This window comes from Hemitrygon akajei, chromosome 25, assembly GCF_048418815.1.
Source record: "Hemitrygon akajei chromosome 25, sHemAka1.3, whole genome shotgun sequence".
Taxonomy (NCBI): Eukaryota; Metazoa; Chordata; class Chondrichthyes; order Myliobatiformes; family Dasyatidae; genus Hemitrygon; species Hemitrygon akajei.
In genome coordinates, this window is record NC_133148.1 from 6,116,621 (window position 1) to 6,135,736 (window position 19,116).

The following is a 19,116-nucleotide window of genomic DNA, read 5'->3' on the forward strand; positions in this document are numbered from 1 at the left end:
AGAGACCACTAATGTTGTGCTTCCTGTCCTTTGGTAAATTTTATGTGCTGACTGGCACAGTCCCTTTAATTGCATGGTCAGCAATTTTTCAAGCAGGTTTTCTATCCAATGCCCAGAATATCAGTCACCATAGTCATGGATACTGAGGACAGCCATAGTTTTATAGCACAGTTTGCTTTTTCCATTGGATTTGCTGAGGTTATTGTCTCTGTCACCCGTTGTAAGGTTGACAAGCCTAAGTCACTCACTCACTTTACTGAACAGGGTTGCAAATCTCTTGTGATACCACCATCTCTAAAGAGAGCTGCAAACAGTGGCTTACCTTCATAGCCCGGGATGCACCCTACCTTTCCAATCTTGAGTACCAGCCATCTAAATTAACCAATTTCCTCTCCAACTACCTCCTTTATTGTGACATTAGCACCACCATATTTTACAAAGATGAATGCAAGGGGCTCATTTTGTGCCCTCTCCATAACCTCCATATGAATACCTGTCTTCACTCCATGCTCCACCATCGTCTCCTATCTGCAGCCATCTGTTACATCCACCTATCACCTCCCAGTCTCTGTCACAATTCCAACTCTTCCCTCCTCCAATCTGCTCTTCTTATCCAGATTCATCTACAGCCTGCCTGCCCTTGCTCCACCTCTTTACACTGGCTATTTCCCTCATTTCAGATGAAGGGTCTTGACCCGAAACATCAACTGTCCATTTTCCTCCATAGAATCTGCCTGACCCATTAAATTCCTCCAGCATCTTGTGCATTGCCTCTCCCTTTACTTGACTACTCATTTGGAGGTAGGAGAGGCTATTCAGCCTGTTCTGTCTTTCTGTAAAATCATACCTATTTTTTCCATCTGTCAGATTCCTGCACCAACCTCTTATTCTGCAACATCAAAAAATCTATGAATCTCTGTCTTGAATATAGGCCTGTGCTCTTGTGGCCCATACCCCGGGGGATCTTCAGACTGTCCTTGCTGTGTTGGTGAGAGCGTACAGCAGGATGGGGCTGACCATCAATACCACCAAGACAGAAGTGGTTTGCCAACGGAGTGCTAGTATCCCACCCACCCTACCTGCCTTCACTGTTGGTGATGAAAAGCTGTCAGTAGTGCCATCTTTCAAATATCTGGGGAGCATTCTCTCTGAGGATAGCGGCATTGACAACGACATCCAGAGCCGCATTAAACAGGAATCAGCTACCTTTGGGAGACTTCGGCGTAGAGTATTTCAGAACAGGAGCCTTCGTCCCTCCACAAAGATCGCTGTATAACAAGCGGTCTGTGTCACCACCCTCCTTTATAGCTGTGAAGCTTGGAGCCCTCACATCAAGTCCTTGGAGCGCTTCCACATAAGCTGCCTTCAGCGCATCCTGGGAATTACCTGGCGAGAGCAGGTGCCTCACACTGAAATACTTGTAAAGACCAACTGCAGAAGTATTGAGGCTATGATCACCCAGCGTCAGTTGCAGTGGCTGGGGCTGATAAGGATGCCCCCATGTCGGCTACCCCGCAGAATGTTATACGGCCAGCTACATCATGGTCGACGCTCAGCTGGAGGGCCGAAGAAGCGCTATAAGGATCAGATGAAGAACGCTTTAAGGAAGTGTAAGGTCAGACCTGAGGACCTGGAGGATGTTGCTGCTGACCGTAACACTTGGCGACAGCTGTGTAGGGATGGGGTTCATATTCTGGAGATGGAAAGAACAACCAGAAGACAGCAGAAGAGAGCCAGAGAAACGTAGCCATGGTTGCCATCACTATCATCACTACGACATATACATGTCCCACCTGCAATAGAACTTGTGGGTCCAAGATAGGACTGTATAGTCATCAAGGATCTCACCGTTAAAGGAGTGGATGTCATCATTGGATTCAGATGGACAACTGAAGAGAAGAGAGGCCATAGGATAAGATAAAGGAAAAGAAAGGCTATTTAGTCCATTGAGTCTGCTCCACATTCAATCAAAGCTGAACAACACACACAAAATGCTGGAGGAACTCATCAGGTCAGTCAGTATCTATGGAAGGGAATAAACAGTTAACATTTCGGGCTGAAACCCTACATGGGACTCAATCAGGAAGGATCTTGGCCCGAAACGTCTGCTGTTTCTTCTTCTCCGTAGACACTGCCTGACCTGATGAGTTCCTTCAGCATTTTATGTGTTGCTCAAGATTTCCAACATCTATAGAACCTCTTGTGTTTACAATTAGTGCTGATTTCTTTTTCAACCACTTTTGCCCGTAAACTTTAACTGTCTTACTAGTTCAGCATCTATCAATTTTCACCTTAAATATACATATACTTGGCCTCCATAGCCACCTGTGGCTATGAATTCCAGAGATTCACCATCTTCTTGCTGAAGGAATTCCTCCTCATCACAATTTTAAAGGCACGCCCAATTATTCTGAGTCTGGACTCAAAGTTACTCACAATAGTAATTTAATAGTCCGATAATAGTAATAGTCAGATCAGAGCTTTATAAAGCCTAATCAGTACATCCTTACTTTTATGTTCTATACATTCAATAGATCTCAAAGTGATACCTATATCTTAGTGGCTATATTTAGAACATAGAACAATACAGCACAGTACAGGCCCTTCAGCCCATAATGTTGTGCCGACCCTTAAACCCTGCTTCCCATATAACCCCTCACCTTAAATTCCTCCATATACCTGTCTAGTAGTCTCTTAAATTTCACTAGTGTATCTGCCTCCACCACTGACTCAGGCAGTGCATTCCACGCACTAACCACTCTCTGAGTGAAAAACCTTCTTCTAATATCCCCCTTGAACTTCCCACACCTTACCTTAAAGCCATGTCCTCTTGTATTGAGCAGTGGTGCCCTGGGGAAGAGGCGCTGGCTGTCCACTCTGTCTATTCCTCTTAATATCTTGTACACCTCTATCATGTCTCCTCTCATCCTTCTTCTCTCCAGAGAGTAAAGCCCTAGCTCCCTTAATCTCTGATCATAATCCATACTCTCTAAACCAGGCAGCATCCTGGTAAATCTCCTCTGTACCCTTTCCAATGCTTCCATATCCTTCCTATAGTGAGGCGACCAGAACTGGACACAGTACTCCAAGTGTGGCCTAACCAGAGTTTTATAGAGCTGCATCATTACCCCACGACTCTTAAACTCTATCCCTCAACTTATGAAAGCTAACCCTCCATAAGCTTTCTTAACTACCCTATCTACCCCTGAGGTAACTTTCAGGGATCTATGGACATGTACCCCCAGATCCTTCTGCTCCTTCACACTCCCAAGGAGTGTGGGAGTTTGAAGAAATTTGGTATGTCACTGAAGACACTGGCAAATTTCTACAGATGTAGCATAGACAGCATTCTAACTGGCTGCATCACCATCTGGTATGGGGGGGGGAGAGGTGGGGTCAATACTGCACAGGATTGAAGTAATCTGATCTGATGATCAATCCTAATCTGATGAAAAACAGACGTGGGAGCACAGAGGAACATCTGGAAATCTCCAGGAAGGCCTTCTTTGTTGCTGCTGCTGTTGTGAGGTCTAGGTCTCTGCTGAGAAGAACAGGCCCCCAGTCCTCGGGGTTGTGTTGCCAATGGCTGTTGGTAGGGGCGTCGTTGTGCGCTCGGCAGAGGATGGTGCTCGGAGAGGCTGTGCCGGAGGGGATGGTCGGAGGCTCGGGGATTCGACGGACTCAGAGTCTGCTGTGGTCTGTGTGCTGCGTCTGCAAGGCTGTGTCCGACGGAGCTTTCATTGTGTGCTGCGTCTGCGAGGCTGAATCTGGTGCCATGGAGGTCCATAGCGGGGGTACTCCCTTCTGCAGCCTGTGTGGGATGGCGAGTCTATTGGGACCCTGAGGACTTGTGGAAACTGTGTGGTGGTTTCTTTCGGACTTACAGTCTTTTAGCATCTTTGGACTATTTTTACTGTGCCCATGGTTTGTTTTTTAATCAATTATGGTATTGTCTGCACTGTTGTAACTATATGTTAACTATATATGTAACTATGTGGTTTTGTGTAGGTGTTGTAGCTTAAGTTTTTGGTTTGTTGGGTGGTAGAGTTGGTCTCTTGACTTGGTATGTCTGGGTAGTCTTGTTTTGTCTGGTGGATTTGGAGCTCCTTTCCGAAGAACGCGCTAAGATGGTAGCACAATATTAATATGCAGCAGCCTCTCCGGACTCTGGATTTGGGGATTACCAAACGTTATGTGGATTTTCTGGTGTAGTCTGTTTTGTTGTGTGCTTTTGTGATATCATTCTGGAGAACATTGTCTCATTTTTTAGCTACATTGCATTTTGGTTTCTAAATAACAATAAACTGAAACTGAACTGTAAGCTCCGGAGAGTTGTAAAATTAGTCAGCTCTGTCATGATATCTAGAGTCCATAGTATTCAGGCATCTTCAAGAAGCAAGGCCTCAAAAAGGACCCCCATCACCCAGGACATGCCCCCTTCTCATTGCTACCATCAGGAAGGAGGTAGAGAAGCCCGAAGATGCCATTCAATGATTCAGGAACAGCTTCTTCCCTTCTGCTGTCAGGTTTCTGAATGGACATTGAATCCGTGAGCACTACCTCACTTTTTTGCACTACTTATTTATCTATTTAACATAAAGTGCCATAAAAAGTATTCAACCCCTGGGAAGTTCTCATGTTTTATTGTTTTACTACATTGAATCACAGTAGATTTAATTTGGCTTTTTTTTTACATTGATCACCAGAAGAAGACTCTTCTATATCAAAGTGAAAACAGATCTCTACAAAGTGATATAAATTAATTGTAAATTTTCATCCCTTTTAACATGACACCCAAAATCATCACTGGTGTGGCTAACTGGTTGTAGAAGTCACATATTTAGTTAATAGAGTAAATGGAGATCACTGTGTGTAGTCAAGATGATTGTAGCAAAAATACACCTGTATCTGGAAGCTCCAGCTGCTGGTGAGTCAGTATCCTGGCAAAAACTACACCATGAAGACAAAAGAACACTCGAAGCAACACCATGAAGAAGTTATTGAAAAGCCAGGAGATGGATACAAGAAAATTTCCAAATCAATGAATATCTCTTGGAAATCAGTTAACTTAATTATCAAGCAATGGAAAGAATATGGCACAGCTGTAAATCTGCCTAGAGTAGGCCATCCTCAAAAACTGAGTGACTGTGCAAGATGGGAACTAGTGAGGGAGGCCACCAAGAGACCTATGAAAACTCTGGCTGAGTTACAAGCTTCAGTGTCTGAGATGGGAGAGACTGCACATACAACAACTGTTGCCCAGGTGTTTCACCAGTCACAGCTTTATGGGAGAGTGGCAAAGAGAAAGCCACTGTTGGAAACAAATCTCACGTGATCTCAGTTGGAGTTTGCCAGAAGGCATGTGGGAGACTAAGTCAGCTGGAAGAAGGTTCTATGATCTGATGAAACCAAAATTGAGCTTTTTGGCTTAAGCCAAGCATGGCACATCATCAAAAACACATCATCCCTACATGAAGCATGCTGTGGGGATGCTTCACTGCAGCAGGCCCTGGAAGGCTTGTGAAGGTAGAGGGTAAAATGAATGCAGCAAAATACAGGGAAATCCTGGAGTCTGCAAGAGAACTACAACTTGGGAGATTTGTTTTCCAGCAAGACAATTACCCCAAGTAAAAAGTCAAAGCTACAAAGGAATGACTTTAAAACAGCAAAGTTAATGTCCTGGAGTAGCCAAGTCAGAGTCCAGACCTCAGTCCAATTGAGAATTTGTGGCTGGACTGGAAAAGAGCTGTTCACTCACAATCTCCATGCAATCTGACAAAGTTTGAGCAGTTTTGTAAGGAAGAATGGGGGAAAACTGCATTGTCCAGATGTGCAAAGCTAATAGAGACCTATCCACACAGACACAATGCTTAATTATTGCGAGAGGTACATCTACTAAATGCTGACTTGAAGGGGGTGAGTAATTATGCAATCAATTATTGTGTGTTTTATATTTGTAATTAATTTAGTCCAATTTGTAGAAATTTGTTTTCATTTTGACATGAAAGAGTCTTTTCTGTTGATCAGTGTCAAACAAGCCAAATTAAATCTATTGTGATTCAATTTTGTTAAACATGAAAACTTCTCAGGGAGGTGAATACTTTTTATAGGCACTGTAATTCATGCTTTCTCTCTATTATTATGTATCTTATTGTACTGCTGCTACAAAGACAATAGATTTCATGGCATACAGTATGCTGGTGATTTTAAACCTGATTCTCAAGTCAAGTCAAATTTTATTGTCATTACGACCATAACTGCTGGTACAGTGCATAGTAAAAATGAGACAACGTTTTTCAGGACCATGGTGTTACGTGACACAGTACAAAAAAACTAGACTGAACTACATAATTAAATAAAACAGAGAAAGCTGCACTATACTACAGACCTACACTGGACTGCATAAAGTGCACAAAAACAGTGCAGGCATTACAATAAATAATAAACAGGACAGTAGGGCAAGGTGTCAGTCCAGGCTTTGGGCATTGAGAAGTCTGATAGCTTGGGGGAAGAAACTGTTACATAGTCTGGTCGTGAGAGCCTGAATGCTTTGGAGCCTTTTCCCAGACGGCAGGAGGGAGAAGAGATTGTATGAGGGGTGCATGGGGTCCTTCATAATGCTGTTCCCTTTGCGGATGCAGCGTGTAGTGTAAATGTCCGTGATGGCAGGGAGAGAGACCCCGATGATCTTCTCAGCTGACCTCACTATCTGCTGCATTCTGATCTCCAGCCTTGGGAAATAAATCCCTCTATTGACCCTGTATATTGCAATGGGATTGCACTTCATTCATAGAAACTTTTCTTTAATCATGTATCATTCAGGTAAAATGGAAGAACAAAGCTAATGCTCACTGGTCGTGGACATGAAGCGCTGGGCGATCCTGAGCTTTCTGCTAGTCAGCATTCATGTTTCATGCTCATCCAGGCCCGATCTATTCTTCCCTACTAAAGAGGACAGGATACCCTTACACCATGGTTGTTCTATGGCTTTTGCTTATTATCCTTCTAATTTACTTTCACAGTTTTCCTCTGTCTGCTTGCTGCCTTAAAAGAGCATAAAACATTTGAGCAGATTTAGGCTATTTGACCCTTTGTGTCTGTTCGACTATTCAATCATGGCTGATTTATCTTTCTTCTCAATGCCATTCTTCTACTTTCTTCCCATAACATTCGACTCCCTTACTGATCAAAAGCCTATCAACCTCCACTTTAAATATACTCAATGACAGTCTCCACAGACATCTGTGCTAGTTAATTCCACAGATTCATCACCCTCTAGCTGAAGAAATTTCTCCTCTGTTCTAAAGAGATATCCTTCTGTTCTGAGAATGTGCCCTCTAGTCCTAGACACTCTCACTATTGGAAATATCCTCTCCATGTCTACTTTGTCTAAGCCTTTCTATATTCAATAGGTTTCAATGTGAAAGCCCTCATTCTTCTAAAATCTCCTCATATATTAACCATTTCTTTGCCAGAATCATTCTCAGAATCCTCCTCTAGACTCTCTCCAATGCTAGCACATTCCTCCTTGGGTAAGGGGCCAAAAACTGCTCACAGGGGCCAAATGTGGTCTGACCAATGCCTTATGAAAGCAAAATCAAAGCAAAAAGTACCAAATACTGGACTTAAGCTGTTATACTTAAATGCACACAGCATAGGGAATAAGGTGGATGATCTTGTTGTACAGTTACAGATTGGCAGGTATGATATTGTGGCCATCACTGAGGCGTCACTAAAGGATGCATGTCTCTGGGAGCTGAACGTCCAAGGATACACGGTGTATCGGAAGGATAGGCAGGTAGGCAGAGGGGGTGGTGTGGATTTATCGGTAAGATATGATATTAAATCATTAGAAAGAGGTGACATCGGATCGGAAGCTGCAGTATCTTTATGGGTTGAACTAAGCAAGTGGATTGGGAAAATCAGGTCGGTGCTGGATCTCAAGAGAGAGGATTTGTGGAATGTCTATGAGATGGCTTTTTAGAACAACTTGTTGTTGAGCCCACTAGGGGTTCGGCTGTACGGGATTGGGTATTGTGTAATGAACCAGAGGTGATTAGAGAGATTGAGGTGAAGGAACTTTTTGGAGACAGTGATCATAACATGACAGAGTTCACTGTGAAATTTGAGAAAGAGAAGCCGAAATCCGATGTGTCTGTATTTCAGTAGAGTAAAGGAAATTACAGTGACATGAGAGAGGAACTAGCCAAAATTGACTGGAAAGGGACACTAGCGGGAAGAACGGCACAGCAGCAGTGGCTGGAGTTTATGCAAGAAGTGAGGAAGGTGCAAGACAGATATATTCCAAAAAAGAAGAAATTTTCGAATGGAAAAAGGATGGAATCATGGTTGACAAGAGAAGTCAAAGCCAAAGTAAAAGCAGAGGACATACAACGAAGCAAAAATTAGTGGGAAGACAGAGGATTGGGAAGTTTTTAAAAGCTTACAAAAGGAAACTAAGAAGGTCATTAAGAGGGAAAAGTTGAACTATGAAAGGAACCTAGCAAATAATATCAAAGAGGATACTAAAAGCTTTTTCAAGCATATAAAGAGTAAAAGACAGGTGGGAATAGATTTAGGACTGATAGAAAATGATGCTGGAGAAATTGTAATGGGAGATAAGGAGATGGCGGAATAACTGAACAAGTATTTTGCATCAGTCTTCACTGAGGAAGACATCAGCAGTATACTGGACACTCAAGGGTGTCAGGGAAGAGAAGTACACAATTACGACAGAGAAAGTACTCAGGAAGCTGAATAGTCTAAGGGTAGATAAATCTACTGGACCAGATGGAATACACCCTTGTGTTCTGAAGTAAGTAGCTGTGGAGATTACGGAGGAATTAGCAATGAGCTTTCAAAAGTCAGTAGATTCTGGCATGCTTCCGCTATTGTCACTCCACTATTTAAGAAGAGGGCAAGGAAGCAAAGAGTAAATTACAGACCTGTTAGCTTGACATCAGTGGTTGGGAAGTTATTGGAGTCGATTGTCAAGGATGAGGTTACAGAGTACCTGGAGGCATATGACAAGATGGGCAGAACTCAGCATGGTTTCTTTAAAGGAAAATCCTGCCTGACAAACCTATTGCAATTTTTTGAGGAAATTACAAGTAGGCTAGACAAGGGAGATGCAGTGGATGTTGTGTATTTGGATTTTCAGAAGGCCTTTGACAAGGTGCCACACATGAGGCTGCTAAACAAGATAAGAGCCCATGGAATTACAGGAAAGTTACATACGTGGATAGAGTGTTGGCTGATTGGCAGGAAACAGCGAGTGGGAATAAAGGGATCTCATTCTGGTTGGCTGCTGGTTACCAGTGGTGTACCACAGGGGTCCGTGTTGGGGCCGCTTCTTTTTAAGTTGTATATCAACTTATGGAATTATGGAATATGGAATAGATGGCTTTGTGGCTAAGTTTGCTGATGATACAAAGATAGGTGGAGGGGCCGGTCATGCTGAGGAAACAGAGAGTCTGCAGAGAGACTTGAATAGATTGGGAGAATGGGCAAAGAAGTGGCAAATGAAATATAGTGTTGAAAAGTGTATGCTCTTGCACTTTGGTAGAAGAAATAAATGGGCACACTATTATTTAGATAGAGAGAGAATTCAAAGTTCTGAGATGCAACGGGACTTGGGAGTCCTCATGAAGGATACCCTTAAGGTTAACCTCCAAGTTGAGTCGGTGGTGAAGGCGGCGAATGTAATGTTGGCATTCATTTCTAGAGGAATAGAGTATAGGAGCAGGGATGTGATGTTGAGGCTCTATAAGGCACTGGTAAGACCTCACTTGGAATACTGTGTGCAGTTTTGTGCTCCTTATTTAAGAAAGGATGTGCTGACGTTGGAGAGGGTTCAGAGAATATTCACTAGAATGATTCCAGGAATGAGAGGGTTAACATATGAGGAACGTTTGACCGCTCTTGAACTGTACTCCTTGGAGTTTAGAAGAATGAGGGGGAACCTCATAGAAACACTTCGAATGTTGAAAGGCATGGACAGAGTGGATATGGCAAAGTTGTTTCCCATGGTGGGGGGAGTCTAGTACAAGAGGGCATGACTTCAGGATTGAAGGGCGCCCATTCAGAACAGAGGTGCAAAGAAAATTTTTTAGCCAGAGGGTGGTGAATCTGTGGAATTTGCTGCCAAGGGCGGCAGTGGAGTCCAAGACATTGGGTGTATTTAAGGCAGAGATTGATAGGTATCTGAGTAGTCAGGGCATCAAAGGTTATGGTGAGAAGGCGGGGGAGTGGGACTAAATGGGAGAATGGATCAGCTCATGATGAAATGGCGGAGCAGACTTGATGGGCTGAATGGCCGACTTCTGCTCCTTTGTCTTATGGTTTTATGAAGCCTCAACATTACATCCTTGCTTTTATATTTTAGTCTTCTCAAAATTAATGCTAACATTGCATTTAACTTCCTCATTACCGGCTCAACCTGCAAGTTAACCTTCAGGGAATCCTGCACCAGGTCTCCCAAGGCCCTATGCACCTCTAGTGTCAAAAATTTCTTCCAGTTTAGAAAATAATCTATGCTTTTATTCCTTTTTCCAAAATGCATGATCATACTTTCCGTACACTATAGTTCATCTGCAACTTCTTTGCCCATTCTCCTAATCTGTCCCTTCTGCAGATTCTCTGCTTCCTCAGAACTACTTATTCCTCCACCTATCTATTTATTGTCTTATAATAGATCTGACTTGAATTCCTTATTTATTTTAATCTATCTTTGGTCATCCAGGGGACTTGAATCCCCAGTCTTTTTTCTCTCGTGGACTCCAATTTGTTCACTTGTTCCCTTCCAACCATTATGGGAATAAATAGAAACAATACTGCAGGAGCCGTCAATCTGAAATAAACTCAGAACATGCTGGAAACACTCAGTGGGTCAGGCAGTGTCTGAGGGAAGAGAAGGAGTTGGTCAGAAATGTGAAAGAGAAAACAAGTTAGTTCCTCCCCCATGCTCACTCTGTAATTTAAAACTAAGGGAATGTCTCTGGAAAAGTGAAGCCAGGATTGACTTGGGGATAAGATGCGATGAAATTATCTGGTTTAAAGGTTAACAAGAGTATTTAGAGAGAGAAAACACGAAGTGTCAGGCCTGCACAGAGAGGTATCTCCCAGTCTCCACCCAGGTAACAAGAGTTCTGGTACTTGTTCCCAATTCATCACCTGCAGCTTATTTAAACCCAATTCTCATTCACAGTCCTTGTTCACTCATTGAACCAGCTGGCCTCAACCAGCTGCTCCAAGCCTTCAGTTAGCTTGTTGCCTTGCATTAAGTATCCATTCTCTCTTGTTTTGTGGCCCCTGGAGACTTGTTATTTTTCATTTTTTTTATTAAATGACCACTAAATTGTCTCCGTGGTTGGGTTAAGCCTCCTCTACATTTCTTGATACAAAGGAGTGTAAAAGCTACGAGGTGCACAGCGAGAGACTCAGGCTGTGCTAACAGACAGAATTAAAAAATAAGCCAGGGTTACAGTGTTACTTAAAAGCAGGACTGGCTAGATCTGACACAAACAGTGAGAGCAGAGCGGCCAGTGACTGAGTGGGCCGGTGAAGGAGTGGAGCTTTGAGGCTTTGGGTTGAGAGGCTTCGGCGAGGAGACAGAGAACGAGCTTGCTCCCAGTGAGGTAAGGCCGGGTAAGTTTCTTTAATTAATTTTATTAACTTAGGAGTTGGTAATGGAAGCAGTAGATAGGGCAGTTCAGTGCTCTGATTGTAGGATTTGTGAAGTCGGGGACAGCACAATTGTCCCTGATGACTACACCTGCAAAAGGTGCATCCAGCTGCAGCTCCTGTCAAACTGAGTTAGGGAGCTGGAGCTGGATGAACTTCGGATCATTTGGGAGGCAGAGGCAGTAATAGATTGGAGTTTCAGGGAGACAGTCAGGAGACAGGTAACTGGGTGACTGTCAGGAGAGGGAAGGGGATTAGACAGAAAGAGCAGACCCTGTGGCCGTTCCCATCAACAATAAGTATACTGTTTTGGATACTGTTGGTGGGGACGATCTACAAGTTGTAGTGGTTGCGTCTCTGGCACCAAGTCTGGACCCTCAGCTCAGAAAGGAAGGAGGGAAAAGAGGAGAGCAGTAGTGATAGGGGATTCGATATAGTTAGGGGGTCAGATAAGAGGTCCTGTGGGAGAGAGCGAGAATCGTGGATGGTCTGTTGCCTCCTTGGTGCCAGGGTCTGCAATATCTCGGTATCCTCAGGAAAGGGTGAGCAGCCAGATGTCATGGTCCACATGGGGATGAATGACAATGAGTAGGGATGAGGTCCTGAAGAAGGAATATAGGGAGTTAGGAAAGAAGTTAAAAAGCAGGACCTCAAGGGTGGTAATCTCGGGATTGCTGCCTGTGCCACGAGACAGAGAGGGTAGGAACAGGAAGTTATGGCAGATGAATGTGTGGATGAAGAGTTGGTGCAGGGGGCAGGGATTCAGATTTCTGGATCATTGGAATCTCTTCTGGGGAAGGTCTGACCTGTACAAAACGGACAGGCTGCACCTGAACTGGAAAGGGACGAATATCTTGGTGGGCAGGTTTGTTAGAGTCGTTGGGGAGGGTTTAAACTAGTTTGGTGGGGGGTGGAAATCGGAATGTGAGTGCGGACATTAGGGTAGAAGGACGCTACCCTAATCTCCTAAGGTAGCATGAAGCTTTGTGTTCTGAGTTGGTGAGGAAGGACAGGTAGGGGACAAAACATAAATATAGCCAGTTTGAGGGGTTGAAATGTGTCTATTTCAATGCTAGGAGTATTAGGATTAAAGGGGATGAATTTAGAGCATGGATTAGTACATGGAACTACGATGTTGTAGCCGTTACTGAAACTTGGCTGGAGGAAGGACAGGATTGGCTGATGCAGGTACCAGGGTTTAGGTGTTTTAAAAAGAATAGGATGGGAGGTAGAAACAGGGGTGGGGGGGGAGTAGCATTACTGGTCAGGGATAGTATCACAACTATAGAAAGGGAGGATGCTGCAGAGGGAGTGTCCACTGAATCTGTCTGGGTGGAAGTCAGAAATAGGAAGGGATCAATCACTGTGCTGGGAGTAGTCTACAGGCCCCCAAATAGCCCTCGGGACACAGAGGAGCAGATAAGCAGGCAGATTTTAGAATTGTGCAGGAAATACAGGATTGTAGTTATGGGTGATTTCAATTTCCCTCATATTGATTGGCACCTCCTCACTGCAAGGGGGATAGGTGGGACTGAATTTGTCAGGTGTGTTCAAGAAGGATTCCTGACACAGTATGTGGACTGGCCAACGAGGGGAGAGGCCATACTGGATCTAGGTCTGGGTAATGAACCTGGTCAGGTGGCAGACCTCTTGGTCGGGAAGCATTTTGGTGAGAGTGACCACAACTCCCTTAGCTTCAGCATAGCTATGGAAAAGGATACAAACAGAAAACATGGGTAAGTACTTAACTGGGGAAGGGCTAACTATAAAGGGATGAGGCAGGATCTAGCGAGAGTAAATTGGAAACAGATGTTCAAGGGTCAAAGCACAGAAATAATGTGGAGGAAGTTTAGGGACCACTTGTGCTGGGTTCAGGATAGGTTTGTCCCACTGAGACAATGAAAAAATGGTAGGTAAAGGGAACCGTGGCTGATGAAACACGTGAGGCAACTCGCCAAGAGGAAGAAAGAAACATATGTTAGATATAAGAAGCAGGAGGGGCTCATGAGAAATATAGGGTAGCCAGGAAGGAGCTTAAGTAAGGACTTAGGAGAGCTCAAAGGAAGCATGAGAAGTACTTGGCATGTAGGATTACATGCAAGGTGTTCTATGCGTATGTGAAGAACAAAAGGATGATAAGAATGAAGGTGGGGTCGCTGAAGGATAAAGAAGGCAACATGTGCCTGGAGGCGGAGGAGGTTGGAGAGGTGCTAAATGAATACTTTGCTTCAGTATTCACAAGTGAAAAGGACCTTAATCAGGGTAAGGTCAAAATAGAACAGGCCTGTGTGCTGGACAATGTGGAGATTAAGAAAGAAGAAGTGTTGGATCATCTTAAAAACATCAATATTGATAAGTCCCCAGGGCTGAACCTGATATACCCCAGGTTGATGTGGGAAGTGAGAGAAGAGATCGCTGGAGCAGTAGCTATGATCTTTGAATCCTCTTTGGCTGCAGGGGAGATGCTGGAGGATTGGAGAATGGCAAATGTAGTTCCCTTGTTTAAGAAAGGTATTAGGGAGAATCCTGGTTACTATAGACTGGTGAGTCTCACATCGGTGGTCTGCGAACTATTGGAAAGGATTCTTAAGGATAGGATCTATGAGCATTTGGAGAAGTACAGTCTACTCAAGGATGGTCAACATGGCTTTGTGAAGGGAAGGTCGTGCTTCACGAGCCTAACTGAGTTTTTTGAAGAGGTAACAAAAGAAATTGATGGGGGTAGGGCGGTAGATGTGGTCTACATGGATTTTAGCAAGGCATTTGACAAGGTCCCCCATGAGAGACTCATCTAGAAAGTCATGAGGTGTGGGATCAGTGGAACCTTGGCTGTTTGGATAAAAAATCGGCTTACAGGAAGAAAGCAGAGGGTAGTTGTGGAAGGAAAATATTCTGCCTGGAGGTCGGTGACTAGTGGAGTGCCGCAAGGATCTGTCCTGGGACCCCTGCTCTTTGTGATTTTTATAAATGACTTGGATGAAGAGGTGGAAGGATGGGTGAGTAAGGTCGCTGCACAGGTTGATAGGGTAGTTAAGAAGGCCTATGGGATGCTAGGCTTCATTAATAGGGGGATTGAGTTCAAGAGTAGAGAGGTCATGTTGCAACTCTACAAATCTTTGGTGAGGTTGCACTTAGAGTATTGTGTTCAGTTCTGGTCACTTCATTATAGGAAGGATGTGGAAGCTATGGCGAGGGTGCAGAGGAAATTTACCAGGATGTTGCCTGGATTGGAAAACAAGTCTTATGAGGCAAGGTTAGCAGAGCTGGGACTTTCTCTTTGGAGCGTAGAAGGATGAGAGGGAACTTGATAGAGGTCTACAAGATTATGAGAGGCATAGATAGGGTGGATAGCCAGTACCTGTTTCCCAGAGCACAAATAGCAAACACCAGAGGGCATATGTACAAAGTTAAGGGAGGGAAGTTTAGGGGAGACATCAGGGGTAAGTTTTTTACACAGGGGCACATGGATGAAAGAAAAATAGAAGGTTACAGGATAGTGTGGGTTTAGTACTTTTTTAAGAAATATATGGGTCGGCACAACATCGAGGGCTGAAGGGTCTGTACTGTGCTGTACTGTATTCTTCTAGCTCTTCTAGCTTACCTGAGCATGTTGGGGTGGCACAGTAACATAACAGTTAGCTGTTACAGCACCAGCTGTAAACTTGGGGGTCGATTTCTGCCACTATCTGTAAGGAATTTCAGATTCAGTTTATTGTCATTTAAAAACCACAGATGCAATGCAGTTAAAAAATGAGATACCATTCCTCCAGAATGTTATCACAAAAGCACATGACAAAACAGACTACACTAGAAAATCCACATAACATTTGGCAATCCCCAATCCAGAGTCCGGAGAGGCTGCTGCGTATTAATATCGTGCTACCATCTTAGCACGTTCCCCGGAAAGGAGCTTCAATCCCACCAGACAAACAAGACCAAAAACTAAAGCTACAAGACCTGCACAAAACCACATATTTACAACATATAGTTACAACAGTGCAAACAATAGCATAATTGATAAAAAACAGACCATGGGCACAGTAATCTGTACGTTCTCCCATGACAGCATGGCTCTGGTTTCCTCCTACATCCCAGTTGTACAGGTTAGGGTTAGTGAGCCGTGGGCATATGATGTTGGTGTCAAAAGCATGGTGACACTTGCATGCCCAGTCACTTCTCGCTGATTTGATCACTACAAACGATGCATTTTGCTGTATGTACATGCAACAAATGAAGCCAACCTTGAATTTGATTTTGAATCAGAAAGTCTGCAGTGATCCCCAGACAGAAAGTGGGAAGCTCTTCTGCAAGCTTGCATGGGGCCTCAACATACCAGTGTGAGGCACTACAGATGGAATGGGAACATGAAATAATGTGACTGAAAGCTCTGTGTTGTCAGTACAGTCTGAATGCACGTGCTTCACAAGGCAGATCAAATCACATTACTTTATTGTCATATGCGCCTTAGTGGCGTAGTGGTTAGCATGCTGCTATTAATGCTCAGGTGACGGAGTTCGGAGTTCAATTCCAATATCATTTGTACGGAGTCTGTATGTTCTGCTCGTGAAATATGTTGTTTGTCTGCAGGTGCTCCAGTTTCCTCCCACAGCCCAAAGAAGTTCCGGTTAATAAATTAATTGGTCATTGTAAATTGTCCCGTGGTTAGGCGAGGGTTAAATCAGGGGTTGATGGGCGACAGGGCTGGAAGGGTCTATTCTTCCTGGACCTCAATAAACAAACAAACAGATAAATATATGTCTACATAACAGTGCAATGAAATTATTAGCTCTTGTGAAACTCACAGAGTACAATGTGTACACAGTAATAATCAATATAATACTGCAAAAAACATAAAGTGACAGAATGGTGTAAGGGTGAAAGGAATTATTGATGAAAACCTGTATCAGGACTGCCACCTTGTTCCTGCAGTTTGATAACTGGCAAGGTGGGTCAGTGAGCAAAGGCAAAAAGAAAGTAGATTTGGGGGCATGGGAGGAGATGTGAAGGAGACACGTTTTGTTTATGTGGATGTGGTGAGCAGATCTGTTACTGGAGGCACAGCCTTGATGTGGGGTCACCAATGACCGAGGACTTCCTTGCTCCCCTGTCCCATTTAGGTGTCAGTGAGGACTTCTTGGAACCCCAGACGGCACAAGACCTGTCCGATGATGACGTCTCAACGGACACTTCCCTGTACTGGGGCACCCCACGCCAGATGTCCCTGGACTCAGCCTTGTCATGCAGAGCATCCCTCATTCAGGCTGGTTGCTTCCCATCCAGCAGCCTGTCCGACCTCACTGAGAGGGGGTTTGGAGATGGAAGAAGTGGCTGTGGGTTCTTGGCAGCTGATATATCCCACACAACTAATAAGCAGCGTTCTGTGCCCAGGGGCATAGTCCGAACTGAAACAATTGAGGCTTTTCTGGTGGAAGACAAGGATGGCATGGAGAAAGATAACATCGATCTGTCTGGGGTGTTGGAGCAGAAAGAGAGGGAAAGTGTACCTGAACTAAAGGCTGGTGCAGAAAGAACCAAACCCATACCAAGGGATGCAGAGAACTGGGACCCATTGCTCTGCAGCCCCATTCCCTCTGCCTCAGGAGCTCTTCTGCTCAGCCAAGACTATGAGGAGACTGAGGTACCAAGACTGGGCCTTGATGAGACTGTGACACAGACACCAGTCAATCCAATGGGGGCCTCCAATGACCAGAAGGATCTTGAGAGGCCTGATATGGAGACTGAAGTGGAAGGAAGGTTGAATCTGGAAGGTACCATCTCCAACAAGGAGAAGGTGAAGTTTACAGAAGTCCTTGGGGTGATGTCACTGGCTGCCAAGCCCCCACTGCTGAGGGAGATGGAAGAAGAGCAGCTGTCTTCAGATCCCTCACTGCCATCTGTCTCAGGTAGGAGGGCACAGCAGGGCAGAAAGTCAGGAGCACCCAAGGGTGTGTAGCGATGCCTGAGATAGTGGCCAACTTCCAGAAGCATGGTGAGGTGCTAATTCAGCTTGCCTTTATGTGTGAGAAATATTTGATAGCTTGGAGCCTGTACTTACTGGGGTTTAGAAGAATGGGGGTGGATCTCATTGAAACCTAATGAGTATTGAAAGTGGCCAAGCAGAGGATGTTTCCAATAGTGGGAGAGTCTAATCTGGTAGGGGGATGTGAACCAGAGTGATGGGGCAGTTGATTTACAAACAGAGACAGTGTGAACTAAGACTGCTAACAAAGACAAAATTGCTGTCAGCAGGATGAGCTGCAATATAAAAAGGGAACAAAATCAAACGGGACTGAAGGTGTTAGATTTGAATGCATGCAGTATACAGAGTAAGGTAGATGAACTTGTAGCGCAGTTACAGACGTGAGCATCACTGAGTTGTGGCTAAAAGAAGATTATAGCTGGGAGCAGCGTCCAAGGATACACATTGTACTGAATGGACGGGCAGTTAGGCAGAGGGTGTGGGGTGGCTTTGTTGGTAAAAAATGAAATCAGATCATTAGAAAGAAGTGACTTAGGATTGGAAGGTGTAGAATTTCTTATAGGTCGAGCTAAGAAACTGTAAGGGTAAAAGGACCCTAATTGGAATTATATTTTGCTCCAAACAGTAGCAAAGATGTGGTTTGAAAATTACCCTTAGTGGTCAATGATCATAATATAATAGAAATCCCTCTGCAAATTGAGAAGGAGAAGCTAAAGTAACATATCAATGTTACAGTGGAGTAAAGGGAATTACAGAGGCATGAGCTGGCCAAAATTGAATGGAAGGGGACTCTAGCAGGGATGACGACGAAGGCGCGGGATAGATACATCCCAAACAGGAAGAAGTATTCTAAAGGAAGGATGACACAGAATGCCAACAAAAGCATTCAAAGCCAACATAAAAGCCAAAGAGAGGGCATATAATAGAGCAAAAATTAGTGGGAAGTTATAGGATTGGGAAGTTCTTAAAAACCATCAGAAGGGAAATAAAAAAATCCACTAGGAGTGAAAAGATGAAATATGAAGATAAGTTAGCCAAACAGGACAACTTATTAGATATATAAAAAGAGAGGCGAGAGAAGATATAAAAAGTTTTCTCAGATATATAAAAAGAGAGGCAAGAGTAGATATTGGACTGCAGTAAAGGGGGACAAGGAAATGGCGGAGGAACTGAATAAACATTTTGCATCAGTGTTCACTGTGAGAGATACTAGCAGTATACCAGATGTTCAAGAATGTTGGGGGGAAGAAATGAGTGGAGTTGCTATTCCTAGGGAGAAGATGCTTGAGAAACTGAAAGGTCTGAAGGAAGATAAATCACCTGGTCCAGATGGTTTACACTCCAGGGTTCTGAAGGAGGTAGCTGAAGAGATTGTGGAGGCTTTAGTAATGATCTTTCACAAATCAATGGATTCTGGCATGGGTCCAGAGGACTGGAAAATTGCAGATGTCACT

The 19,116-nt window shown here is 44.0% G+C and overlaps 1 protein-coding gene across 4 annotated transcripts in view; it reads left to right on the forward strand.

Annotated features, from left to right (window-relative positions):
- The window catches only part of LOC140716340 (reticulon-1-A-like), a 161,869-nt gene that overhangs the window by 15,006 nt on the left and 127,747 nt on the right, over window positions 1-19,116 (forward strand). Inside the window, exon 3 of one of the 4 annotated variants that reach the window (XM_073028977.1) lies at window positions 16,800-17,585. The exons of the other annotated variants lie outside the window; for them this stretch is intronic. Coding sequence (XP_072885078.1) covers window positions 16,800-17,585 — 786 coding nt within the window. The remainder of the gene's footprint in view (window positions 1-16,799; window positions 17,586-19,116) is intronic. 4 annotated transcript variants of the gene reach the window in all.